Source organism: Natator depressus, chromosome 1 (genome assembly GCF_965152275.1).
Source record: "Natator depressus isolate rNatDep1 chromosome 1, rNatDep2.hap1, whole genome shotgun sequence".
NCBI lineage: Eukaryota > Metazoa > Chordata > Testudines > Cheloniidae > Natator > Natator depressus.
In genome coordinates, this window is record NC_134234.1 from 259,615,483 (window position 1) to 259,643,479 (window position 27,997).

At 44.8% G+C, this 27,997-nt stretch overlaps 1 protein-coding gene across 1 annotated transcript in view; it reads left to right on the plus strand.

Annotated features, from left to right (window-relative positions):
• Nucleotides 1-366: 366 nt before the first annotated feature.
• GUCY2C (guanylate cyclase 2C) overlaps nucleotides 367-27,997 on the plus strand; it is a 63,612-nt gene continuing 35,981 nt past the window's right edge. Inside the window, exons 1-11 of the mRNA XM_074950393.1 lie at nucleotides 367-577; nucleotides 3,185-3,297; nucleotides 3,894-3,961; nucleotides 7,803-8,018; nucleotides 11,090-11,211; nucleotides 12,132-12,228; nucleotides 17,039-17,147; nucleotides 19,823-19,961; nucleotides 21,457-21,542; nucleotides 22,361-22,472; nucleotides 27,234-27,315. Coding sequence (XP_074806494.1) covers nucleotides 367-577; nucleotides 3,185-3,297; nucleotides 3,894-3,961; nucleotides 7,803-8,018; nucleotides 11,090-11,211; nucleotides 12,132-12,228; nucleotides 17,039-17,147; nucleotides 19,823-19,961; nucleotides 21,457-21,542; nucleotides 22,361-22,472; nucleotides 27,234-27,315 — 1,355 coding nt within the window. The remainder of the gene's footprint in view (nucleotides 578-3,184; nucleotides 3,298-3,893; nucleotides 3,962-7,802; nucleotides 8,019-11,089; nucleotides 11,212-12,131; nucleotides 12,229-17,038; nucleotides 17,148-19,822; nucleotides 19,962-21,456; nucleotides 21,543-22,360; nucleotides 22,473-27,233; nucleotides 27,316-27,997) is intronic.

A 27,997-nucleotide genomic window follows, 5' to 3' on the forward strand; every position in this document is an offset into this window, starting at 1 on the left:
TTCCCTACCCATCAATTCACTGTGATGCAGAGTTAAAGTTTCCTTATCAGACAAAGTGCCAGTACTATCTCTCTTTTATAGCCTCAACCTTTTCATGAGCAAACACACAAAGCAACCTTTGGCCTCTCTCCTTTCCTAAGTTCTGTTGCTTTTAATTCTTCACAAGCAGACGTGCCAGTTAGGGTAGATGGGTGTGGGGTGGAGGTGGAGGCAGAAAAGGGGAGAGAATAAAGGGGTGAAAGAGATACGGTATAGCTGATCGGTGGATATACAACATGAATCTTTGTTTCAGCCTATCCAGGAACAACAACAATGTAGTGCGTGTATATGTGAGCATTGGGCAATGGGTCTAAACTGAGAGAAATAATGAGGCAACGAATGCTGGGTCCAGACCTCTGGCCAACGCTCCTCTGTCTCCAGCTGCTGTGGCAGGTTGGTGAGGGCAAGTGTGTCAAGGACAATTATGTAATCAATGTGATGCAGCTGAATCACACAGACCTTCCATGGACCTTCGATAAAATAAAACCAGCTGTCCAGCTGGGACTAAGTATGGTAGAAGAGGAGCTGAAGAGTGCAGGTAAGGGCGTGATGCTGTGTGTTCTTTTCCCCTTTAGACTTTTTGGGTCAGACTCTGAGCCCTGGCCCTCCCTCAGTCAGTGCTTCTACAAACTGCCCCTCAAGGCTGTTTTTGGGCTGTCCAGTCACCATGTAGATCAGACAATAACTCTCCCCTTCTTTCAAAGCAGTGGAGCCACAGTGCAAGGACTGAACCAGGGATGTTTGTGTGCAAGTTGATGCAAACCATTCCCTGAGTTAATTTCTGAAGATGTTAGGTTGGGATTGAGAACATAGAAACTGCTGAACCAAATCAGACCAGATCAAGGGTCCATTGAGTCCAGTATCCTGGCTTCTCCTCTAGCAGAACAGATCAGTGATCCATCTATTCTGGTAACTTCTATGTTAGATAATAACAGATGTGTCAGCCCACTCCCCCAGTGATGCACATAACTTTGTAACATTATGATAAAGAAATTTCATCCTGACCCCAGCTGCTGCTCAGATTATTCCCTGAAGTGTGGGGATCAGCAGCCCTTATAATTTTAATTTAGGTAGCATCACTGCAGATGCTATTCTTACTCATTTTCATATCTAACCCCTCTTTTCAATATCACTAAACCAGTGGTTCTCAAACTTTTTTTCCGCAGACCACTTGAAAATTGCTGAGGGTCTCGGAAGGCCATTTAATGATCTTTCCAAATGTTGTTTGTACCATTAGCTATTGTAAAGTGCTTTGGATAAAAGCGCTATATAAAAAAAATTAACATTTTTGTTCTACAAATAAAAGCACACAACTCATATTTTTATATCAGTAGTTTTACCTTTCTAATGCAATGGATGTGCCCTCTCTCCCCCACCGTAGCAGCCCCCTGAGCTGGGGCTGGGAAGGAGAGGGTTCTCTCCCCCACCACACCAGCCACAGAGCTGAGGCTGGGAGGGAGGGGGGTCTCTCCCTGGCAGCCACAGCCCTGGAGCTGCGGAAAGTTGCCTCTTTCTCTGGCCGCCATAACCCTGCACATCTCAAATTCCCTCCACCCCCTCTTCTCACCCCACTGCCCCCCCACCTACCCTATTCCCCCCAAGGCCACCACCTCACCTTACATGCACATCTTCTCCAGGGTCCAGGCACCTAATTAGTGGAGCCACGACTGCACTGCTCCACTAATTAGGTGGGTGGCCCTTCATTCTCTCGTGTGTGGCCACCCAGGCGCGCACCTTACAGGGAACTATCTGTGGACCACCTGGATGGAGGTCGCGGACCACTGGTGGTCCATGGATCACATTTTGAGAACCTCTGCACTAAACTATTTGCCTCCATAATGTCCTATTACAGCAAGTTCTAATGACAGGTTTCAGAGTAGCAGCCGTGTTAGTCTGTATTCGCAAAAAGAAAAGGAGTACTTGTGGCACCTTAGAGACTAACCAATTTATTTGAGCATAAGCTTTCGTGAGCTACAACTCACTTCATCGGATGCATTCAGTGGAAAATACAGTGGGGAGATTAATATACACAGAGAACATGAAACAATGGGTGTTATCATACACACTGTAAGGAGAGTGATCACTTAAGATGAGCTAATACCAGCAGGAGAGCGGGGCGGGGGGGGGGGGAAGGAGGAATAAACATGGAGAAATAGTTTTACTTTGTGTAATGACCCATCCACTCCCAGTCTCTATTCAAGCCTAAGTTAATTGTTTCCAGTTTGCAAATTAATTCCAATTCAGCAGTCTCTCGTTGGAGTCTGTTTTTGAAGTCTTTTTGTTGTAATATTGCGACTTTTAGGTCTGTAATCGAGTGACCAGAGAGATTAAAGTGTTCTAAGAAAACTATCTCCTTTTCCTCCCCATTTTTAATGTTTTGTCTTTTTGTTTCATTTGAATTTGATGCCCTCTGATTTTTTTTCCTGTAGCTTTAAAAATCATCTGATATTCTGTCTCTGATCATGCCCAATACCTGATGTTTCAGAGAAAGATGTCAGCCCTCTATAGTGGAGCTAATTCTGCAATCTTATCCAGTGGAATGGAGGGTAGGGGGAATTGCTTCCCAGTGAATTTTGGGAATGGAGGCATCTTAGTATGCAGGCCCATATTAATGGATGGGCTAATGGGGCCATAGCCCAGGCCCCTCAGAAGACTACACCCTCACCAAACCCATGGAATTGCAGTAAGTACTGCTGTATCTGCACTCACTTGCAATGGCACTCAAATTTGGCCCAGCCACTGCTGCATCATGACCAAGGAGTGACTGGGACAAACCTGAGGAGTGCTGTGACCCCAAGTGCTAGGTCACAATGCCCAGAGCAGGGAGCCAGCCCCAGCCCCATGGGACTGGAACCACTGCTGCAGGGTAAGTGTAGGCTGCACAGAGGTTTTTGAAACTGAGGCCCTCCCACCCTTCCAAACAATTAAAAACACTGAAGGGAGGCCCCCGGGAGCAGAGAGTATAGCAGTATACTATAGAGCAATATACTGGGATATTCTGTCTCCAGGACCTAGAATGTTCTTAATCTGGCCCTGTTAGTATGAGACTGTACTGCTCTCTGTCACGAATGAACAGAGAGGGACCCTCAGTGCATCAGTGAGTAGATGTGTCTTTTAATGCTATTTCCCATTTCTCCTTCTATAGGAAAAAATGTGAGAATCAATGCCACCTACCATGACTTCAACACATCACTGTATGTCTCACAGGGCTGTCGCACTACCACCTGTGAGGGTGTGGAGGTCATCAAGCAGCTCTATGTGAGTACTAGGCATTTCTACAGAAATCCTTCTTTTCTGTTTGTGAAAGTGTGTTGAGTGTTGGCTAGAGGCAGGTATAGTGTGTGCTGGCAGCAAAGTACAGGCTTCCTACACAGACACTCAGTTCACCTCATTTCCAATTTATAGCACCCCCTAATTCCTACTGTCTGCCCCATACATACGTACAGCTAGCCTCTCTTGAGCCACTTCACTCCTCACCTGCAACTCCAACACAGCTCTGACGATGCATTTTAATTCTGACATGTAGTCCCCCTGCTGTTCCAGACCTGAGCTCCCACCCAGCTTTGTCATACACCTCTGTGCAGACCACACACTGCCATGCATCATTCTGTCACCTCCCTTCTTCTCTTGCTCCAGATTCATCCTCTTATCTGTTCCCTCATTCCACAGCTCCTTCTCTCACCACTCTGTACTTGCTCAGTGGCAGTTAATCTTGGTGCTGTGTCTTCTCACATTTCACAGTCTCCCCCCATCCCCCTTGCCTGTGCCTTGCTCCACATTCTGCATTTCCCATATCAGTAGCACCTTCCCTCACTTTGCACTCTCTGTTGCAAATGCTCTTTTATCTCTTGCAGAATAGCGGCACACTTGGCTGTGTTGTCCTGGGACCCACTTGTACTTATGCCACGTACCAGATGTTCTCGTAAGTATCAGAAAAAAAACATTACTGTGTTCCAAGGAAGTAAAATACTCAACAAAATTGTTTCCTACTCAGACTAGCATAGACACTGAACTTGTGTGTGGGGCATACTGTGCTTCACAATCAGAGTCCTACAGAGCTCCTATACCTGGCCACTACCTCTGGCAGGGACAGAATGCCCCCTAAAGGGCTTATTAATGCAACTGCTTTACTAGGTAGGACTCAGGAGAGGAGCGATAATGATTGACAGAAGGTAGTCTGATCACTCAAGGTCTCAGCAAGCTACCTCTTCAACACTCCCAGCAGGAGACAGATATTATCTTGAACAGAGGAATCTCCATATTGGCTCAGACAAGTGGTCCATCTAGACAAGTATCTTGTCACTGGCATTGGACTGTAGTAGATGCTTCAGGGGAAGGTGCAAGAAACCTTGCAGAAGACAGTGCTGGGATAACGTGCACTAAGAGACGGTTTCCTCCTAACCCCCAATATTTAGAGGGTTGCTCATTCCCTGAATTATGAGTGATTATATGCCTTCCAAAATTCCTGTTTTTAAAAATATATTTACTGTTATATACATAAACAATACAAGAGTAAAATTTTGTGTGTATATATAAGTGCAGATATTGTTATCCATAAAATTATGGTCTGACCCTTTTTTGAATCCTGCTGAGCCCCAGGCCAAAATGATGTTGTGTTGCAAGGCATTCTGTAGGCTATTTGTGTGTTGTGTGAAAGAAATATTTTCTTTAATCAGTTTTGAATTTACCTTCTTTCAATTGCCTTGAATGTTTCTTTGCTCTTTTACTGAGTCAGCATGAATAGAAATCCACCTTCTCTTTTCCACTCACTGTTTTGTATGTTTTTAATCATGCTGTCTAGTATTTGCCTCCTCTCTAAAGGTAAAGCATCCCAGACTTTTCAGTTTCCCTCATACACAAATTTTTCCATGTCCCTACTGATTCTGACTGACCACCTCTGACCCTATTCTGTTTCTCCTATATCCTTTTTGATGTGGGATGATCAGAACTGAACATATTATTCCTGGTGAGGGTGTATGATTGATTTATATTATACAGTAATATTACCTGCTTTATATATAGCAGTATTATAATATTTTCTGTATTACACTCCATACCATTCCTTAAGCATCACTTTTTTGGACTCCTGCTGTACCTTGATCAAAGAGCTTCACTGAGTTGTTTACCATAATTCCCAAGTCTTCTCCCCCCCTTCCCCTAGTTAATTCAGAAGGTTTATGAGGAGTTGAAGCTACTGCATGGCAATGAAGAGCACTAACCATTAGGCAACCAGGTTGACCCAGGGTAAAATGAACAGATTTGGGAACCAAAAGCAGGTTCTTTACCTGGCAGTACTCTAAACCAGCCTGGTAAATTTCCATTTTAATAATGAAATCATGTTCCTGGCTCATTGCATCAGTTGTCCTCCCGAGCACTGTACATCCCTCCACTGGCTCCCCCTTTTCTACTGCATCAAACATAAGCTACATTGCTTCATAATAATAATAATAATGACCTTTACCTGGACATAAAGTTAGACAGTAGTTCTATCATACCAGTGCCAGATAATTGTAATTGCCATATTGTTCAGTACAATATTCCCTATGAAGTGTAAAAGATTCTCCTAAAAGAATTGCAGAATTTTTCTAGTGTAATGTGATAACAGCGCAACATTGCAGAAAATGCTTTCACCCATTACAACCTCTCTATGGAGAAAAAATAGTGGTGTTTTCATAAATTCACCCCAGGTTTGCCATATTTGTCTCCATAACCACTACTATTTCCCCTTCCCCATAATACACTAAGAAATCTGGTTGTAGAAGTAAGATTTGTCAATAGCTCTGAGAATCTCTCCTCCAGCCCTGCTCTGTGAAGTGCTAAAACCCATTTAAGAAGAGTGGCTATTAATGGCCTGTGATTCATCTGATATCGTTCACCTGGCAAAGGATGTCAACCCACAGTTCATCCAAAACTGGCTTGATGGAAATAACAAGACTTCACTAAGCTATTTTTGATTTCCTTAGTGCATAGGCTGGCACTGTACAATAATTTTACCCCTCTACATGAGATGGAATATGATAACTGGTTCTGGAGGTTCTTATATCACACCTACAGGTTGAGAGAAAGATTATACAAGGGATCGGTCAGCAGACAGGTAGCTTGTTTCTAGTTCCCCTCTGGCCTCAAGAAAATGACAATCATCACCATCTGATAGCTGTTCCATGAACTGTTTAAAATAAGCTGATAGGTTTCAGACCCACCTCTAGCAGCAGAAGATGGCATCACAACAACTGTGGCAGGTTCCCCCCAGGGTGCCACCCAGAAATGGGGTACCACTTGGCCCCCTGACCCACCAGCCTGGGCTCCCTCTCACACTGTACTGCTGTGACAAGCTGAAAAGCCCTCTAGCCTGCACTTTCACCAGCATACATACAGGTAGGGACATGCCCAGCTGCAGTTATATGCAGGCTTTCTGACCAGCCCCTGCATTGGAAGGCTACAGTTAAGGCAACTCCCAGCTCCTCAGGCACATATCCCCTCTGGAGTATAAACCCAAAACCATATCATCTTGCACTGCACATGGAACTGTATAGTGTAAGCTCATAAAATTCACCCCCTCCCTCAATGTGGAGAGGAATATGCAACAGCCTTTGCCCCAAGCTATGATTCCCATACACTTCACTCCAACTCACTGGTTAGATAAAACAAAAACAAGTTTATTAATGACAAAAGATAGATTATAAGTGATAGCAAACAGATCAAAGCAGATTACCAATCAAATAAACAAAAAATGCAAACTAAATTTGATATGCTAGATAGATTTGATATGAATAGCAGATTCTCACCCTAAGAGATGATACAAGCAGGCTGCAGATTCTTAAGGGGCAAGCTGCACTTGCTTTACAGCTCGGAATCCCCAGATGTTTCATTAACAGGTTAGAAATCCCTTTATTCTGGGTCCAGCACTTCCTCCAGTCCCGTCTTTGTTCCTCAGGTGTTTCCAGGAGTCTTCTTGGGTAGGGAGTGAAGAACACCAGATGATGTCACTCCCTGCCTTATATAGCTTTTGCATATGGCGGGAACCCATTGTTCCCAAAGCTTGGTTCCCAGACCAGTCTGTGGAAAAATACTGATATCCCAAGATGGAGCCTAGAGACATGTGGTCTCATTATATGTCCTTGTAGAGTCATAGCAGCCATCACTTGGAGGCTGTCTGTAGCATTTTCAGGAAGGCTCCCCAGCTGGGAGATAAGCTTCTCCTAAGGCCTATTGTTTTTTCTTAATGGCCCATTGCCCTGAATAGGCCCTTCCCCACCCACTATCTAGACTGAAAGCATCCTGTCTAGTGTGCATTACCCATCTATCAGTGCGTTACTACATTTGAAATACAGATACATAGTCAATATTTATAACTTCAGATACAAACATGATACATGCATACAAATAGGATAATCATATTCAGCAAATCATAACTTTTCCAATGACACCTCACATGACTTACCTTGCATAAAATACATTATAATTATGTCATAATCATTTGGAAGGGTAGTGTGTAGTGGAGTCATGCAGTGTACCTATACTGAGGCTAGTTAAATTGTCAGTCGAGCACCATTACGCTGTAATGACATTTTAATTAAAGATTTCACCTGTTCTTTGGTGGGATGGGGTGGGGTATTATTTCAAATTTAGTTTGTTGTAAAACTAAGTCAGGACACAAAGTGAGAAAGTACTGGCCATGTGAATCACATGGTAGCTATCTTGATGTGACATCAATTCATGTATCAGCCATGTTGTTTTTTTTCCCCTCTTCTCTTCCCCCTTAGCGTTGACACAATATTGGGCCTCCCTCTGATATCCGCAGGGAGCTTTGGGCTGTCATGTGACTACAAAGACAACCTAACTCGAATCCTGACTCCAGCCAGAAAACTGATCTACTTCTTCGTTGATTTCTGGAAAGAGTCCAACTTGCCATTCAAAACCAGCTCTTGGGAATCCACCTACCTCTATAAGACAAATGACATCCCAGAAGACTGCTTCTGGTAAGAGCATTCCCAAGTCTCTCCCAGCTACTGTCCTAGAAAACTTGGACTCACCTCTGGCATGATTTCTTTAGGCTGTCCTTAGATCTGTCCCTCTCTCTCTCTAACTCTCTCTGTTGCTCTCATAGAACAGAGAGTTGGAAAAGACCAATTAGACCATCCAATCCCTCTCCTTTCCAGAACAGCAATATTCTCTACACTACATTTACCAATGTTATGTCCAGTCTGCTTGCAAATGTTCCCAAGCTACAGACTTTCATCATGTCTATTGGGAGAATATTTCACAGGCTAATAGATTTCACTGCCATATTTCTTGGCGTCTAAATTAAATTTTTCCTCTTTCAATTTCATCCCATCACTCCTAGTAATGACCTTCTGTATCATCCTGAGTAATTCCTCTCCTTCCTCCTTGATGCCAGGATACAAATCAGTTTGGTTGTTACTTGTATCTTGCTAGGGGAAAAGGGTGTATCTGGTGGTTGTGGAGGGGAGGAAAAAAATCAAGCTCTTGGTTTTACACCATTCAAACATTTGTAGACTTTTTAAATCCCTGACATAAATGGTTATACATCTGGCTTAACACACGAGAGGTCCCATTTAGCACTACTGATGTGCATAAAAGTTTGCAAGTTCAGGGCCTGAGTTAGCTCCTTTAATTCTTTCTCACCTCAGTTCCTCCAGTCACTGGTTATTTTTGTTACACTGAATGCCTTTCAAACTCTGATCAATGTTCTTCTCTGAATGAAATTACCAAAAATGAAAGCAGTAGCCTAGGTATGGTCTCACCAGACCATGGCCATAGAGGGATATTATTACTTTTCTGCTCTATGACATGATACTTCAGTATATGCAACTACAGGGGCTGCTCTTTCTGTCATAGCATTGTAAAATCATGTCTAATCTGCTGTCTGCTATCACCCTTAGGCCTTATTCAGCTTTTTAGAGTCTTCTTCATTACCACTGGATTTCAATCAATTATTCTGATTTTTTTCCCTTTAGTTACAGTATATTCCCTTTTCCCAAGTTGAATCAATCTTATTTAGTTACTTTTTGCCCAGACTTTAATCTTTCTAAGTCCCTTGGTTGATTTTTTCGTTGTCCTCACTGGTATATACAATTCCTCCTAATTTCATATCATATTGGAATTTCATGAGTATATTTCACTCCTTCTTCCAGAAATGAAGATGTTAGTGCAGACTTAATATCAATCTCTGTGATAGTCCAATAGACATTTTCCCACACAATATATTGCTATTTATCATTACCCTTTGTTTATGTCCATCAATCAGCCAATTGTCAGTTTGAGTGTGTTCCTATCCCAGTTTGAATTAATTTTTCATGTAAGATTGAGTCAATTGCTTTATTAACATCCAAATATTACATTTAGTGCACTCCACTCTTCCACTGATTCAGAAATTAAACTAAAAAAGCAATCAAGTTTCTGTGGAAAGATTTATTTTTTAATGCCCTCTGTCAGGAAAACACATAAGTATCTGCTGAACTTTATGGATCAGCTTAAACCCTACTGACTTCAGTGTGATTTAAGCACTGGGAACTAAAATACAATTGCAGTTCTATTATCTCATAGGTGTTTAATGACCATTTTCTCTTAGTATTTGTCCTTTTATTAAGGATAGAAACTTGACTTATAGGATGGTAATTGCCAGGATCATTTTTCTTTCATGTTTTGAAAATTAGTATTTTTTATCTAATCTGCTATATCCCCAGTTCTCCATAACTTTCCAAAAATAAATGTCCATGGTACCATACATTCTTTAGCTAGATTCCTTTAATACCTTAGGTTTCCTACCATTCAGAGCTGCTGATTTGTGAATTTTCATATTTTCCAAGTATTTTCTTGTATTTCCTTTATCAATACTACTTTTCATGGTCTTTTTACTTCCTAATTGTTCAAACTTTTTTTCTTTTGTTGTGATATTCAGGAAGGACTTATTTTGTGTAAAGTGTTGTGGTTAACTTGAAGTGTTTTAAATTGACTATTTTCTTTTAAAAAATCCAGTTTCTGATAAAGCACCTATTAAATAATATGGCCTGATTATTTCCCACCCCCCACAAATATTTAGAGGCATGAGTATCTTCAGTGGGACTATTCATGTGTGTAAAGTTGTTAAGATACCTGAATGTGTGCAAGACTGGAGCCTTACTCACTAAGGGTATGAACCTGGTGCGGTGCAGAGCACCCTCTTTTCTTACTGAAGACAATGGGAGAAAAAGGTGTTGAGCACCTCAAAGGATGGTGCCCCAAGTGCTGTTAGATCACAAAGTAAGCAAACCAGGGGAGGAAAAATAGAGAAAATTATTTCTTCTTCCACCACTAATTTTTCAGCTACAGTGACCCAAAGTCTCTTTTGTAACTATAGGAGGTACAAAATTTTCAGATAGAAATAGGATTTTCAAATTGACAGTGTCCCTTTATTGCTTTTACCTAGCATTTACTCATTCTGCTTTTTTCCTCTCCTTATCTCTTTCCAGCGAGTCTTACTTGACTTTGCATTTTTATTTTGTTGCCTCCTATCTTTTTTTAATTACTTTTTTTTAAAACCTCAGGTCTTTAAGCAGTCCCTTGGAAAACCACATTTGCTCCTTTGCACTTTAATTGTTAGTCTCTAAGGTGCCACAAGTACTCCTTTTCTTTTTGCGGATACAGACTAACACGGCTGCTACTCTGAAACCTGCACTAGATTTTGTAATTCCTCAAAGTTTTCTGTTTTGAAAATTATCTTACTACACTAATGCATTATCTGAACCAATCCTTTATAATACCAGATTTAAGTGGTTCTTGCTCAGGTTCAAGGTTTTCCTTTTTATGCTCACATTCTCTGTACTGCTTTCCCTCCCAAATTCTGTTGTTTAACTTTATTGATGCAGAATGGCTGCTGCGTTCCAACCCAGAAGTGGCTACATTTCTGTAGTAGGTGAAGTGATCCTTATGTGCTGTAAACAGTCTATTAGACATTTTAGGATTATTAATGCGGGAAGGTGCTATATAAAAGTAAGGCATTAGAATATTTTCAGCTGATCTATAACCCACACTTCCTACCCTGCATCAGGTACCTCAATGCACTAGACGCTGGAATCTCATACTTCTCTTTAAAGCTGACGTTCAAAGAGGTTTTAAGGACACCAGAAAAATTAAAGCAAATTGTGACGGATCAGACCCGGAAAAGCAATGGTAAGGGGAGATGAGAGTTCTCTTTCCCTTGCATGCATGCTGTTGATCTCTGTCTATGCACTACTGCCTGGGTTATGTTCTGGGGAAAATCTTTCCACTTATGACAGAAAGAGCACAGATACTCTTTTCCATTTTTGTGAATGTGGGAAGATGGCACAGAACTCAATTCCCACACTGTCCTGATAAAGCATATGGGCATATTGTCCTTGTAGATGCCTCTTGGGGTAGATTATCTTCTGCAGACATGACACTGTCTTCCTACAAGCCCTGACCAGTGGAGCATTCATAACCCAGCAGCCCCTGGTCATAGTTTGGATTCCTGTGTTACTAGAATGCCCAGCTTCTTTCTCTGTGTCTGTTTCTCTCTCACACACACACCCCTTTTGTGCAACAAGGGGGCTCATTTCAAACATGGGGGAATGACCAATCCCTACTGGAAACCCTGGCCATGGTGGTGATGCCTCAGTTCTATTAACAAGTGCTTATGCTAATGCTAATCCCTGACATCATTGGAGAGGGGGAGCATGAGAATAAGGAAGCCAGTGACAGATTAATGGTTTATTCTTCTAATGCCCTTTGCCTTAGAACCTTCTATACCATGTTACTGATTGTAGTTTATGTTGCACTCCATCTATGTGCGATTTTAATGCTCATGAAAGCAAGGTGCTGATTATAACTGGGTCAGGGATAACGTGGGCAGGTGCTGAGCAAGCTTTCTCCTCCCACTGTGTAGTTCAGTCCTGACCCACAACTATCTGTTCTTTCATTTCTGGCAATACCTCTCAGCCCTGACCTGCTGTAGCCCTGCTATTCTAGAGTTTATATTCTAAGAACAGTATGTAAAACTCTATTTGTCCTCCTCCTCCTCCTCATTTGTATGCCTCTCACCTTCGCTCCATCTGTCTTTGCCTGGTCTGTAGTGATCATCATGTGTGGCTCTCCAGCTGAGGTCAAGACAATCCTAGGGGAAGAGAAAGTAGATGAGGACATAGTCATCATCCTGGTGGATCTTCACAAGTAAAGTATCGCCGCTGGTTTTCCTTCTGTCCCCACTCCCATTTCCTGCAGGATGGAGCTAATGGAAATAGTCCAAGAGGAACTCTCATGCTGAGGAGGCATTTTACCATGAAACATTTCCCTGTCACCTCCTTTTCATAGTCTTCTTGGCCCCCTTTTAGCCAATTATCAAAGCTTTTTGGTGTTTGAACCAGGACGCATCCTCCACATCACTTATCCAATCCATGTTAGATTTTTTCCAAGGCATCTAAATTTTGGACTGTGATGTCATAATCATAGAGTCATGACCTCACTGCAGGATGAAATTATAGAATAATAGAAATCAAGTTAGAACATAATGTCTTTTCTATCTTCCTCCCAACTACCCCACCAGAAAACACAGGAATGCACCCTAAAAGATATTCTCCAGGGCTTTGTCTTGTCCAATTTTAAATGACATACGCAGTGGGGCTTCCGCCACTTCCACTGAGAGACTATTCCATAGCCAAATGGATCTCCCTACTAGGATGTATTTCCTGATATTCACCCTAAATAGTCACTTGCTTGATCTCATCTTAGTATTCCTAATTACAGCCTCTTCAGATCACCTTACATGATTTCTCTCCTTCTTTAAGATGGGATCTTCAAAGGAGCCTAAGGTAGTTAGATACTCAGTTAGGATTTGGGCATCTAACTACCTTAGGTTCCTTTGAAAATCTGGCCAGAAGGCTAGAATTTTCAAAGGTATAGAGGCACCTAAAGAGGCAGAGAGGCACCTGGTGGGATTTTCAAAAACATCTAAGTGAGTTAGGCACCTAACTCATTCAAATCAATAGAAGTTAGGGACCTAACCTGCTTAGGTGCTTTTGAAAATCCCACTAGGCACCTAAATACCTGTGAAGGTCTGCCCCTTGGTGTTTATGCCCTTAATGTAATTGTAGACATTTCTCATATCGCCCTTAGCTGTCGAGCTGGTCAGGAATTTTTTGACAAAGTTTTTCATCCAAAAATGTTGATTTGTCAAATCCTGTGAAAAGGGCAGTTTTGATTAAAATTTTCCTCAGCTCGGAGTTGAAATTTCTACTCAAAATAAAAGAACAAGAGACCCTGGAAGCCTGCTGGTTATGGCACTCTCTTAGGATGCAGGAGCCATAAGATGTCTAGGTTCATGGGCCTGCTCTGCCTAATTCAGAGCAGAGACCTGAACACAGGTCTACCTCATCCCAGGTGAGTGCCCTAATCATGGGGCTATAGAGTCAGTCTTTCCTTCTGATCCAATGAATATTTAACTTACACAAAGTGGAACAGCTCCAACAGAAGAGATCCACCTTAGAATAGCTGGGTGGCTAATGCACTCAGCTGGGATGTAGATGACCACAGTTCAAGTCTTTGCTCTAAATTAGGCAGAGCAGTGACTTAAACCTAGCTCTTTCATGTCTCCTCCATCTTAGGTGAGTGCTGTAACCAGTAGGCCATTGATTATTCTATAGTTGGTCATTCTGATTTTTCACAAAACAAATTTCAAAGGTCTCAGTTTTGTTCCACTGTAGCATGCGAAGCTTTTCAAAATCATGAAATTTCTCACAGGACAGGAAAACTGTTTCCTACACAGTTCTACTTAGTTGCATAATTTGGCCAAATGACATACGGGATTTTTAAAAAATCTCCCTACATTTACCATTTCCTCTAGCCCCTTGAGTGTTTTCTTGCTATTCTGATCTTCCAGTTTGTCACACATATATAAAAGTGAGAGAGAGAGAGGCTATTACCAGGCCGGTTATTGCAATGACCTCCACGGCAGTGATCTCAATGGGATTTCACAAATACAAGATTCTGACTTCATTACAGGATGGAACAGAAGCTGGAGGCCTTAGAAGTTTTCACTCAAACACATATCTGCCATAACAGGAAAGGGAATTGTTGTCAATAAGTATTGATGGCATTGAGAGAAATGATCTTTCAGATTTGCCCTAGGATTGAATCTCTCTTTGAAACATACTAAACTCGGACATGAGCAAGTATATAAATCTGAAGGAAATCAGATAGCAGTAGTATATTGACCATCTCTTTGTTAGTATGTATAGGACAATTTTTTATGATGGATGTTAGAATGATGTAAGAGCTATTGAAAATATCACAAAACAGGGTACTATTCATGGTACTCTAAATATCCTGTGACTATAAATCAGCAGTTCCAATCAGATCCATGCTATGGCTGGCAGGCAAAGAAATTGGAAAACTCAGATTAGGAATGGGTTATGGAGCCTTTCACTGGTTACAGGTCTATGTGAAATGGTTATCTCAGTTCAATATCACTAGGACAGTAGGTGTTTTCACCATTTATACTAACTGGTTCCAGTAGTGGTAGCCTCAGAGAGGCCAAGAATCCCCAGGACCATGGAGTCTGAATGCCTCTCAATCCTAGAGCTGGCCTCTCTGGCTCAGGATTGAGGCACTGAAGGAATAGTTTAGTAATCTGAGATCTAGGTTCAAACACCTCTTGGAATCACAGGTTAAAGTTCCAGCAGGCTCAGCTCAATCTTTCCTCCTCCAAAGGGAATACATGAAGTAGCCTGCAGTTCACTCAGTGTCTGTGTTTTTCAGATGGCACCTTTAAAATGTGGAGTCCTATAAGCGTTGTGTTGACATCAAGGATTCTATGATATAAGATCTTGCCATAAGATCAGGGGGGTGCCTTGGTGTCCTTAGCCACAATTTCCCTGCCTTCACTAGCATGCAGAGTGGTGTCTGAAACTGGTTGTCTCTCTCCCACACCCAGCTGCCTATATTTCAGTGGTGCTGTGTTGATATAGTTGTAAAGAGCAGACTGGGGAGGAAGATGTGCTCCTGGTTAAGGCAAGCTCCTTGGACTCGGACACTTGGGCTTCATTCCTGGCTCTGCCACAGACCTTGGGCACGTCACTAAGGGTTAGTCTACATGGCACTGGCAAAGCACGTTAGAGGGGTGTAACTGATAGAGTGCTTCAATGAACTGTGCTCCTACTGTCCTGTGTAGATCTTGCTGGAACAAGCTAAAAGGATTATATTAACACAATCTATGTACCTTTTAGTTCATGCCAGCAAGGTCAACATGGGGCAGTTAAAGCATTTTACAAATCACACCCTTCTAATGTGCTTTGCTGATGCCAAATAGACAACCTCTACAGAAGTGTTTTGAAGATAAATTCATTTATACATGGCCCTGCATCACCACCTTGCATATAAATATTTACAGATAGGGTGGTCTGTGCAGTGATAGCACAGACTAAATCTCCACTCTGCCCAGGATGGGGAGGATGAGATGATTTTTTCTCCCTTCAATAGGAGGATGGGAGCCACCACTGCAGTTGCAGCATGTGGTCTTCTGACAGGGCCAGCTGCCTCAGTGCCGTGGCGCCCTGCTGCCATTCACTGCTGCTTGTGTTTGATTTTAGAATAACCCTGTAGTTTATGGGATCAGGCCTTCTCATACACAAACACAGAAGTATGCTAAATCCAAAAAGGGTAACTGGGTCAGGCCCCACTTTTCTCCAGTGCTGGAGTTCCCCAGATACCTCTGTGGATTTAAATTCTATTGGGCCAAGAGCCCTCTGCCAGCCAGGACTCAAGCATAGATCATGTTGATCTGTAGAACTAAGTCAGCCACTGCTAGGAGGGATCTTGCAGAGCTACTAAATCCTGTGGGCTCCAGGGAATTTTCCCTATTGGTCAGTCCAAGCCTGATTGTAAAGCACTTTGAGATCCCTTCAGGGTGAAAGGTGCAGAGTGAATGTCTGAGGGTATTATTAAGGGCAGGGGCAGTGTGTTTGGGGGTGGGGAAGCTGCTGCTGCTGCTGCCTGTGCTTGGGCTAAAGAGAGGACTTTGGTCTCCAAAGCTCTTATTCTAGCACCAAATTCATTCTGAAAATTAAAAAGACAAGAATGAGCAATCAAATGTGAGTTATGGGATGAGATTCACAAAAGGAGTTTTTAGCAATCCAACTGTATCAAATACAAATACTGCCCCTTCCCATTGATACTTATAGTCAGTCTCCTCTCAGTGATGCTTTCAGCAAGTGGTTCTCAGACTGTGGTTTGTGGAGCACTTCCAGATGGTCTGCAGAGCTGCTTCTGTCATGGAGTGAAGTAGCAGCCAACTTCAAGCAGTGACCCATCCTGCTACCGTAGCTCATCACCAGACTTTGATGGTTTCCACAGACTCTTTTAGCTATTTCATATCCTTCTTGGCCAAGTGTTTCTTTAGTGTAAATTGTGCTGTGGTCAAGTTTGTAAAGGACACCAAAATTAGAGGGATAGTAAATGCATCAGAGGTCGAAAACAAATTGACCAGTGATCTGGAGAGATTGTAGTCATGGAGACTTCAGACACCAAGAAGAGACTCGGGCCCAGGTATTTAAGCTCCTAACTTCCACTGATTTTAATAGAAGTTAGGAGCCTAGATAGCATTTTGGATTTGGGACTCAGTCTCTCTATGTGTAAAGTGCTGCAAGCAGGGAGAGAAAATAAACAGCACAGAAACAAAGCAGGGCAATAGAATCTACTTAGGCATATGTGTTTATTTTTATCTGGTCTCTTCAGATTTGTCTCAATATTACCATTTTGTGTAGCTAAACACTATAGCTGCCACAGGGATAGTGTGAACAATGGAAAGAGATATATCTACCACAGTGAAAAGTGATTTACAATGTCAAGTTTGAGAACCACCATGTGAACCTGTTAATCAACAGTTCCTTTTGGGGAGAGGGGGAAGGTCTCTCTAGGTATGAAGAGCTGTAGGTCTCCCCTGCTCCTGCTATCATTGTCCCTGAAGCACTTGTGTTTTTCTTTGCAGTAACATGTACTTTCAGAACACCTCTAAATCAGGCGATTATATGCGGAATGTCCTTGTCCTGACGCTGCCACCACCCAGTTACATACCAAATTCCACGGACGAATACCTGGTAACCACACTATTTCATATCTGATCATTTCATCCAGTTCACCTGTGTTCACACAACCGTGTTCCAGAAAAAATGGCTGCTACTGACTGTACTCATCCCACAAAACAAATTAATCACATTGCAACACAGCAGCATTGTATAGCAATGTTTAACTCTTCATGTCATGACAATGTGACGATGCAGGATGACCTCTCATCCTCCTGCTTGTAATCTGACATCATGATGTAGAGTTACAGCATCACAAAGCAAAGGTGCAAGATAGTTGTGCTACATTATGAGGCCCAAACTAGGTTCAAAGCTTTTAATTGGCCTGCAAATGTCTAGTTCATGGGACTTGGGAGAGAACTGTGAAAATTTTTACTCCTGGGGGAATTCTGTGCCACTGCACATGTACAGAATTTATGTCCCCCATAGATTTCTTTGTTTCCCCACAGAAAAATGACTTTCTGACGGGGAAGCAAAGGGAAGCCACAAAAGCGGTCATGTGACCTTCCCCAGCAGTATGTTTCAGGTGCCCAGGGCAGCCAGCAGAGTGGTAAATCACTGTGGGGTGGGGGCAGGACTGGGGAAGACATGGCTGGTGGCTCCTACCCTGCACTGGGCTCAGCTGCTAGTCCCGTCTGAGCTGAGGAGGATGGGATTTTCTCTTCTCCAGCATGGCATCTGGGGCCAGGTCAGACCCACCCCCAGACTTCTCCCCTGGCTGTAGGAAATTCTGCAATGCCTCCCTCCCCCAAAGAACTTCCTACACCCATAGCTCCTCAGCTGCAGGGTGAGGGTTCACTGTACAGGGAGCTGCTCCCCCATCCATCCAACTCCCGTGTTTCCAGACCCCCTCATACCCAGACTCTCCCGCTGAGCCTCACCCTACACCCTGCACTCAGAACCAGCCGATGATTCCCACTCTCTCTGCACCTGGACCACCCCGACGAGCCACCCACACTCGGATCCCCATCCTACTGAGCCCCAACCACCTGCACCTGAACCCCCACACTGAGTCCCCACATCCAGACCCTCCCTGCTGAGCTCTATCCCCCACACACACACTCAGACCCCCCGCTGCTGAGCACCAACCGCCTTCACCTGGACCCCCCAGGAGAGTCCCATTAGTGTTGCACCCAGAACCCCACAACAAGACCTTGTGCATCTAGATCCCCCCGCACCCAGATCCCACACTGAGCCACCCACACCCAGATTGCCCCATACAGAACCCTCTAAACCCACACCTGGATCTCCCCATCCTAAGCCCCTTCACACTTGGATCCTGCCTTGCTGGGCCTGCCTGCCCACACCTGGTGCACCTGGCATGGAGGGGCAGGGCTCTGGGGTGTTTCTGGGGCAGGCCTGGTTCTTGCGCTGTGTCAGGGTTGGGTGCAGCCTCACCACTGAGTTCGTGTCCCAGGGGAGGGGAGGGAAGGTGGAGCTATACAGTGATCTCTCACCTCTATGCAGCCAGTGGCCTGTGCTCCCCAATGCCATGCTGGAGCCTCCACATTTATTTGACAAATAAAATTTGCAGAATTTTAGAATATTGTGCACAGAATTTTTTATTTTTTTGGCACAGAATGCCCTCAGGAATAGAAAATATGGACTGTATCTCAAGTTTTGGGGTGACTGTAAAGTCTATCAGATGCATTCTAGAGTAGCTATACTACACAATTCAGGCAGGATTTATAGATGTGTTGGGTCTGTGGGGGGAAAAGGAGCGGTGGCCAGGTTTCAGAGACATAGACTGTGGGGAAAACAAGGCTTCAGAGACAGAAACTCCGCTACAGTACAGAGGAAGCCAGGGAAAAAGGAAGGGTCTGGAATTGTGATTTGCGGGAGTTGTGGGAAGACAGAGATGAAGCACCTTGCTCCCAAAGGAGAATAAGTGGGAGAGTCTCTTGTAACAGGTTTCTAGCTGAGCAGTACAGCTACAGGGCTTAGTTGCCTTCCCTTGTGCCCCTGGGGATAAGTGTAATGGTATCGCTACTGCCCTCTGGTACAGAACAACAGCTTTAAACTCTGATGAAAGGTAATTCAGTGATTTTTGTTTTTTTATGGGTGCCCTGACTCTGTCCATTTGGGACCTGTCATCTACAATGTCACAGCAGATCCAGGGTTGTTTGAAGCTTGTGCCGCTGCATTTCTTTTCTGGGTCAACTTTCTGCTACCTGGGTTGCATCAGAAAAAAGTCAGGCAGGACTAGTGCCTTATGTGCCTTTAATATCACCAAGTCTCCCCTGCAGGCTTCTAGAAACCTTTGAGGCACCATCAAGTATTATAGACTCGTGAACTAAACCCAAGGCATGGAAGATGCAGAAACTAACAGTTGTCAGGAGGTGTCGACTGGAAAATACTTTTGACCCACAGCACCTCTTGCTATTCCAGTCCTAGGACCTCCCCAGTTCTGCCACTGCACCTTAATCTTGACCCACAATATCCTCTTACTACAGGCTGGTGGCTTCGTCACCTCACTCCGCTTATGCACCTCAATCCCATCTTGCAGCATCCTATTTTCCCAAGCCTGAGCCCCCACACGCCACTGCCAATGCACCTGACTCTGACCTGCAGCAGCTTCTGCTGTTCCATTTCTGAAGTTTCTCCTGAGCTGATACTCCAAACGATGCTGCAGTTTTGGATGGAGGTATAAACAGGCTGTGTTGCCAACTTCTTTTTTCCCCCTATTCTAGCTGAATAATGACTATATTGTTGGCTATTTGGATGGAGTCTTGCTCTTTGGACACGTTCTGAAGAAACTTCTGCTCTCCCAACAGTCAGTTGGGAGTCCCGCTGATTTCATTGAACATTTTCGGAACATCACATTTAAAGGTAATAAAGTACAATTCTGAGCAACAGCTCACTGAGTGGACTGTGGGGAGAGGGAGTTCATATTCCAGGTGGGCATGAGGGGAAGTCCCCTTATTGCTGAATGGGTTCAGACTCCGCAATGAGTTGTCTTCCCTCTTTTTCTGTTCAATTGATTTTCCCAAATATACTATGATAATCAGCACTGAAGAAACAGACTAAGTAATATCCATACACAGAGAATCCCCTTCCGTATACATCACATACAAAAAAGAGGTGAAACATTTTATAAATTTCAATGAGGACCAAAGTGTTTGGGGGCCAGAATCTCTCCTGGGCTGCAGGCTCTTCATACTGATCTGGCGGTGTAAAGGGTACAGAAACGACGAAGGAGGAATATTCCTGTATAGTGGGAGGGGCACTCCCTGGTCAGCACAGAATAGGATGACATATGTTAAGCTCCCTGGCCTTATTACACTGTGCTTTTCTGATGTAGGTATAGAGTACTGACTTGCCTACATGGGAACTATTGCCTGGGTGGACCAAAGGATGTGTAATAGTGAGGCATCCAAGTGGGTTGCAGAGTCCATTAGACTCTTTCCTATCATCTGACTGGCATCCAGGTTTTATTTTAGGCTAAACACAAGGTTGGATGAGGATGAAGTATACATAACATTGAACCAAATCCATCTCTCATCTTCATCCCCAGAAATGTAACAAGTTCTTCTTTTGTCATTCTCCTGGATGGCAGAGTGGGGAGTATGTATAGTAGAAAATATTCAGCCACAGCTAACATTGGCCAAGAAAGCATCAGCATCAATTTCACCAATGACTTCAGAGGGAGCAGAATTAGGCCAACACTAAGTGCTTTTGAAGATTCCACCCTAAAATCCTTAGTCTGTAACATTAACATATCCTGAGTTATGGAATGTATGCATTCCCCACCATAAGAAAACAAGCAGCAGGGTAAGAAAAAGTATGGTTAAAATGGCAAGGTACACAAGGTTATTAGACCCAAACAGATATCCCTCAAAAGATGAAAATCTAGCCCAAGTGAAGCCAGCAGAAAAGAACATAAATTATCTCTGTATTTCCCTCCTTGTTGACCGACTTTGAGACCAAGGATAGAATCAGAGTTTCCCTCTCACCTCTAGAGATGGTCCCTTAAAGGCACATTGGCCGGATCAGTGTATGGAAATAAAACAGACTGGTTGCTACATGAGTTGTATCTTTTCTGTGGTTAGGGAGGGCTTCATTCTTCAGTATTGTTAGATCTACTCCTTTTACCAATGTCAAACTCATATTTTAAAGCAAAAAATAGTATGCAAATAAGGGAGAAGCAGAGGCTGAATAAGCTGAGGTGCGTGCTAAGGGTGCTCTAGTGCAGATGCAGAAGGTTAATGGGAAGAAAAATCCTAACATCAGAAGTCTCTTAATTTACACCTCTCTTCTTGTCACATGTTCATGCTTCTTGGGAAAGTGCCAGGCTCCTTCACTGATCTGTTCCTTGTGTCCACAGGTGCATTGGGTCCAGTGACCCTGGATGAATTTGGAGATCTTGATGTCAATTTGTCCCTATTGTATACATCAGTAGATACCAATCAAGTATGTAATTCCATTAAGAAGGTATCCTGTGGTGATCTGTGAGAGGGAAACTAGAGGCCCTAGGTTAGGGTGTGACTATGACAAGAGAGAGAGCTGAAATGGAGGTGTACTAGAGCTGTTGGTGTAGGGGAGGGGTCCCTCCAAGTCCCCCCCCCCAGACCCCACTTCAGGTCCTTGTACTGTCTTTCTCACCCTGCTGGCAGCTGCCCAAGGGGTTCTTGGAGCAAGCAAACAAATTAAAAGTCTTCTCTCTTTCTTCCCTTCTGGGCAAGGGGAGTCCAAGGGAAATTAAAGAAAAGTAAGGGTGACCTGGGACTCAGGCAGTCTTCCTGGGTCAGCTCTTTGGGCTTAATCTAGATGCGGGGGTCTAATCTCCAGCCCCTCCTCATGAGGCATGTTGTTTTGAGGCTCAGTTATGCAGCTTTGGGAGAAGTGAAGCTTGTTGCTGTCTCTCAATGAGCCTATCTTGGCTTTCTGAGGCAGGGCAGCCTTCATCCTTTTCATTGCCCCTTCCTTGTTTATCCCCTCTCTGCTATTTTGAGGGCATGCCCCTTCACAGCAGCACAATGAGGCAAGTGGGGAAAGAAGTCACCCTGATGACTTAGTAGACTGCTGCACTTCTGGGAAGGACAGAGTAGTAGTACAGGCAGAATATGAAAAACAGAAACATGAACCAGGCTGGAGGGGACACAGCACTGCAGTAGAGGGCATGAGTCTATTTTTCTGAGAGTTTGTAGTGCATTATGGGAGGATGAAGCAAAGGAAAGGGACTGAGTGTGACAGCTATTAACAAAGTTCATTTCTATACTCTCTCACAGTTCCAGCCACTCCTGCAGTATGACACTCATCAGAATAAGACAGAATCAATGACTACCAGCCCATCTTTCAGGTGGAAGAACCGGAAGCTGCCTAATGACATTCCAAGTGCTGGTGAGATACCTACTAAAACTGGTTCCTAATGGAGGGGGCTCATGCACGGTTAAGATAACACTTACTAAGCAATGTGGCCACCCAATCTTAACTGCCATAGAGATGTCAATAGAAGCTGAGAATATAACAGTACCTTATCCTACCCTAACTAAACCTGTCATTTTCTGTGTACCCAATACAACTTCAAATGTTCATTTCTGTTCATATACTGCTAGGAGCCTTGCTGTTCTCTATGCAACACAGTTGATCTGTGGTGTACATGATGGTGGCTGGAAGAGATCACATTGGACAATAAAACCTTTACTGAAGTGCAATGGCACTGTGATGGACCAAAAGGGCAGAGTTAATGTTGCATGGCAGGTGTCTCCCTAACTTTGCATTTCCTACATTTGTAAGATTTGTGCTTCCCTGCCCCATGCAATAGTACCTCCATAATCCTGGAACCTGAACTGCTCATTTTCTGGTTTTCTAACATTTGGATTTTTGGACACAAACTCTTATGTTGTGGATGAGCATGAAGAGCCTAGGGCAGTGTGGAGAGCCAGAAAGCTTAACTCCATATTAACAAAGTGTCTTGTATGCAAATAGCTGCAAGGTGTACAAAAAGCTTCAGGTAGAGGACAGTTCAGTATGGCTATACTTCACTCACTACTAGATGGTGCCTCCTCTGGCTGTTCTGGGGATTAGCTCTGCCAGGGCAACACCCCTTCTTGCAGTTCTACCCAGTGATGAGCTGCCAAAATCTTAACAACTGGTTCCCTATAAAAAGTTCTGATTTAAGGGATGTGCCCCAGTATGTATTTTTTGTACCAACAGGGTTATCATACGTCTGTATTTTCCCGGGAGGAATTTTTAAAATTTAAAATTTTTTTAAAATTTAAAAATTTCTCCTGGACGGCGATTTAAGAACCAAAAAGCTTGACCTGTCCGGGAAAATACAGATGTATGTTAACCCTGCCTAAAGTTCTTTTTTAAAAAGATGGGCCTGAACAAGAAAGGAGCTCCGTTTCACATGTGTGGGTCCCCGCCACTCCCTGGGGGTGTGCTAGGGTGACCAGATGTCCTGATTTTATAGGGACAGTCCCGATTTTGGGGTCTTTTTCTTATATAGGCTCCTATTACCCCCCACCTCCTGTCCTGATTTTTCACACTTGCTGCCTGGTCACCCTAGGATGTGCACATGTGTGGGTCCCAGCTGCTCCCTGCCCCCCTCATTGAAGCAGGTGTGCAGGGTTACTGCCCTGGGAACTGCAGGGCACCAGTAGATGTGGGGCCAGCTGCAGACAGGGGGGTGGGGCAGGGCTAGCTGGAGGCAGGGGGTGCAGGGCTGGCTACGAGCAGGGCAGGGGGTGCGGGGTTAGCTGGAGACAGGAGGGTGCGGGGTTGGCTGGAGGCAAGGGGCTGGCTGCAGACAGGGCGGGGGGTGCGGCAGGGGCTGGTGCGGTCAGGGCGGGGGGTGCGGCAGGGGCTGGCTGCGGGCAGGGCGGGGGGTGCGGCAGGGGCTGGAGACGGGGGCTGGCTGCAGGCGGGGGGGCGGCTGGAGACGGGGGCTGGCTGCGGGCGGGGCAGGGGGTGGCTGGAGACGGGGGCTGGCTGCAGGCAGGGCAGGGGGTGGCTGGAGACGGGGGCTGGCTGCAGGCAGGGGGTGCGGGGGTGGCTGGAGGCAGGGCAGGGGGTGGCTGGAGACGGGGGCTGGCTGCAGGCAGGGGGTGCGGGGGTGGCTGGAGGCAGGGCAGGGGGTGGCTGGAGACGGGGGCTGGCTGCAGGCAGGGGGTGCGGGGGTGGCTGGAGGCAGGGCAGGGGGTGGCTGGAGGCAGGGGCTGGCTGCAGGCGGGGGGTGCGGCAGGGGGTGGCTGGAGGCGGAGGCTGGCTGCAGGTAGCGGGTGCGGGGGTGGCTGGAGGCAGGGCAGGGGGTGGCTGGAGACGGGGGCTGGCTGCGGGCAGGGGGTGTGGGGGTGGCTGGAGGCAGGGCAGGGGGTGGCTGGAGGCAGGGGCTGGCTGCGGGCAGGGGGTGCGGGGGCGGCTGGAGGCAGGGGCTGGCTGCGGGCAGGGTGGTGGGTACTCATGGGGAGAGCAGCAGGACGCAGCCCAGGCCCAGCAGAGCAGCCGGGGACCCACCAGGCAGCAGCGGGAGCCCCAGGGCCAGGGGAGCAGCAGCAGCAACAGGGCTCGTGTCCATGGCCAGGCGGCAGCCCACATGGTTCCTGCAGCGCAGCACCCCCGGCGGCCGGAGGAGGAATTACATCACTTCCCAGCCAGAGCCCATCAAAGCCTCAGCGCCCCCTGCAGGGAAGCAGGTTAACAACTGGTTCTAAAACTGCTTCAAAATTTAACAACCAGTTCGCGTGAACCAGTGCGAACTGGCTCCAGCTCACCACTGGTTCTACCCCATCAATCTGTCAACAGTCCCCCTCTTGCTTCATGAGCTCCTGCTTCCCTCCAGCTAGGTTACTCAGTGTTTTCCCCTTCCAGGGTATCAAAATCTTTTAACACAAATTGTCCCAGGCAGTCTGCTCCCTGCCTCCTGGTCTGCGCTACTTCCCCAGTGGCTGCCAGGGGAAACTGGTCCTGCCCTCTACTCTGGGTTCCAGATCAGGGGCCCTTCGATCAGCTGCTAGGGTTTTCTCTATCCCATACCTTGCTGCTTTTCCCACCTTTCTGGCTCTATGGGTTTGCCAGCCCAAACTCCATCCTCCCAGGGAGTAGCTGTAGACTACCCTCCAGTCCTAAACATATCTCCCTTCTCCCAGGGAGTGACTGCAGACTACTTCCCTGCAGCCCCCAGCTGCTGTCATCTTCTGGGCTTTATACAGACCGCTCCTGTTCCTGTCAAGCTAAGCCTTGATTCTAATTAATCCGTGCTTTCTGGCTCCTCCTCCAGGTGCAGCCTGGGCAGTTAATTGGCCCAGCTAACCACTTTAACCCCTTCTCCCTTGTCCTGTTGAGATAGTATCAGCCTGTGATGGAGACTCTAACTCAGCCATCAGTATAGTGTGATCAGTGGAACTGGAGCCAGAGGCTCATGTTCCCTGAAGGGATGGGGACTGTTATTGACAGCACAGGAGGGGACAGGGAATGGGTGGAGTTTGTCTGAGTTGCTTCCAGCCTCAGGGAGAGAGCAGTGCACAGCATTTAATGAAATTCCACTTGTTCAACTTAACCTGCATTCAGTTTCACTCTTTGCGAATGAAACAAGCAAGGGGAGGCTCCCAGTAAAAGTCAGCTCAACCTAGCTCCCACTGGCTTGACCCAGACTGTGTTTCAGTTCTTGATAGCTTTCTACTGACCCTCTGTGTGACCCAAGACAAGTCCGGACCACAGAACCATGACATATCACTTTCTCTTGGTGACCAGAATTTCCTTCTGTATTCAATCAGATTTTAAATCTAGACTACTAGAATTTAGAGTTTTGTGGAACACAGTGGCACCAAAAGCCCAGTAGAGAGCAAATGAGCACTTTGATTATTTAGCATGGGAGTTACTTAGCACATTAAGCTAAAGTCCTACCTGTCTATGTTGACAAGTGTTATGGTGCAAATGTAGCTAAGATGAGGTACCACTCATTTGTTTCCCCCCAATCTTGAGTCCATTTGCAGTAAAATGTTACATGGAGTGTAGTATTTTCATTTACATTCTTCCACCACCCTCAAACTCCTTAAGAAAATGCCTCAGGGAGTCATTTATAGCCCCAAAGTAGGAAACCTGATGTTTTTACACAGTTTAGTTTCCTCTATAGTAGAAACAGTGTAATGAGACCAGATCATATGTTTTAGCCCCATAAATAGGCTGCCTGAACCATCCAAAAGTCTATGAAAACACAAATGCAAAGCTATTAAGCTTAGTATATGCTTAATCCTGAACTACCATTTTCAATTTGTAGCAGCCAAGCAGGCTATAGTAAAGCAGGGGACCAATACTTGCAAATCTAGAAGTCCAACTTCCGATATAACTAGATTTTTTGCAGCTTAGGCAAAACAAACAAACAAAAACACTTTCCAAAGCCAAGAATTTAAAAAGGCTTCCTCCAGCCAGTTTCCAAACAAATATATTCAAACAGAAAATCGCTTTAGATAGCCAAAGTTTAAGTCACTGTTACCATCCACCTCCTATCAAAACTGTTTTAGCTAGCTATGTGCTCTTTCCTCTAGCAAGCTAACCAAACTCAATAGCTAGAACACAACCCTTTTATAGCATGTAATTTGCAACTGCTGATCCAATTCTGCTACTCTTCCCATGACATTCCTTGAAATTAGGGCTTTTACCTTTGATTTTTCTATTGCTCAGAGTGTTAATGCCCACCCTACCAATCCCTGGATGGGTCTATACACTCCAACATAAATTTTATTCTGGTTCTTTAGGAAGAATACACAATATTAATTCGTGGTGGAATACTGTTTAGCATGCTATAGTGTCAGTAGCCACAAGAGGGTAGCAGAGCCTCAAGAACAGAACTGGTGCTCTAATACTCCCATTTCAAACATCACCCAGTCACATTATTAAAATGTGAGTTTGGAATCGTGCAGTCTTCAACAAGTGAGACACATGTTTCAGGGGGTTGGCAGGGAGACACCTCATGACTCCTCATGCATATCTGCTTGACTGATTTATTTATTGGTGACCTGATGTCCTGCCTTCCTAACTGGAGGCAATCTTCCACTGATTTCAAGGGGCTTTGCATCAGGCCTGGGTATGTATTTTTTAATACAATGTGTTCAGTGTTCTCACTAAGGTTGTATATTTTCCAATTTCTCTCCTTTGCAGGCCCGCACATCCTGACTATCGCTGTCTTTACACTCACAGGGACCGTGGTGTTGGTTGTGATCATCGCTCTGCTGGTGTTGAGGTATCAGCCTCATGTTTCTTTTCTCCTCCATTTGGTACTTCTGGGCATGGGTTGTTTGATAGCTCCTTGAAAATATGTCCAATTATCTCCTGCCCATTGGCAAGGCTCTTGCTGGCTTCTCTCTCTCTGTGTGTGCCACTCTATTGTAGACACCACGCATGGCACCTGCATTCAGTACTCCCTGCTTTGAGAAATGATCCAGTTGTTCAGGTGGTAGACGTGACAGATGGTCAGGCCTATTCCACCCCCTAGAAAGCACTGCTTTGCATACACACACAAACTTAGCAAGTGTCTTTGTGAGGACAAGGCCAACCTTCAGATTTTTTCTCACTTATTGCTCACACTTAGTCCTTTCTATTACTCTACTATGTTTCTTTACCCTTTTGGTGACTTCCAACAGTTCATTCTGGAAGGATGACTCAATCTTGTGTCACTGCACAAATAAAAATACCAGAAAGTTTTGGCACCACAGTGTCTAGATCCACTTTGTCTCTTACTATTTTCCCAGACTTGTCCTGCTTCATTGCAGCTAGTTCACTCGCTTTTTCTATGGCTAAAATTTTCTGACTAGATCGTGGTAAAGCTTCTATCATAATGGAAAAAATCAGATAAATAGAAACTGAAACCCACTCTAGGATCCTCTCAGAGAAAAAATTCAACCCATTTCCAGTGCATCTATATA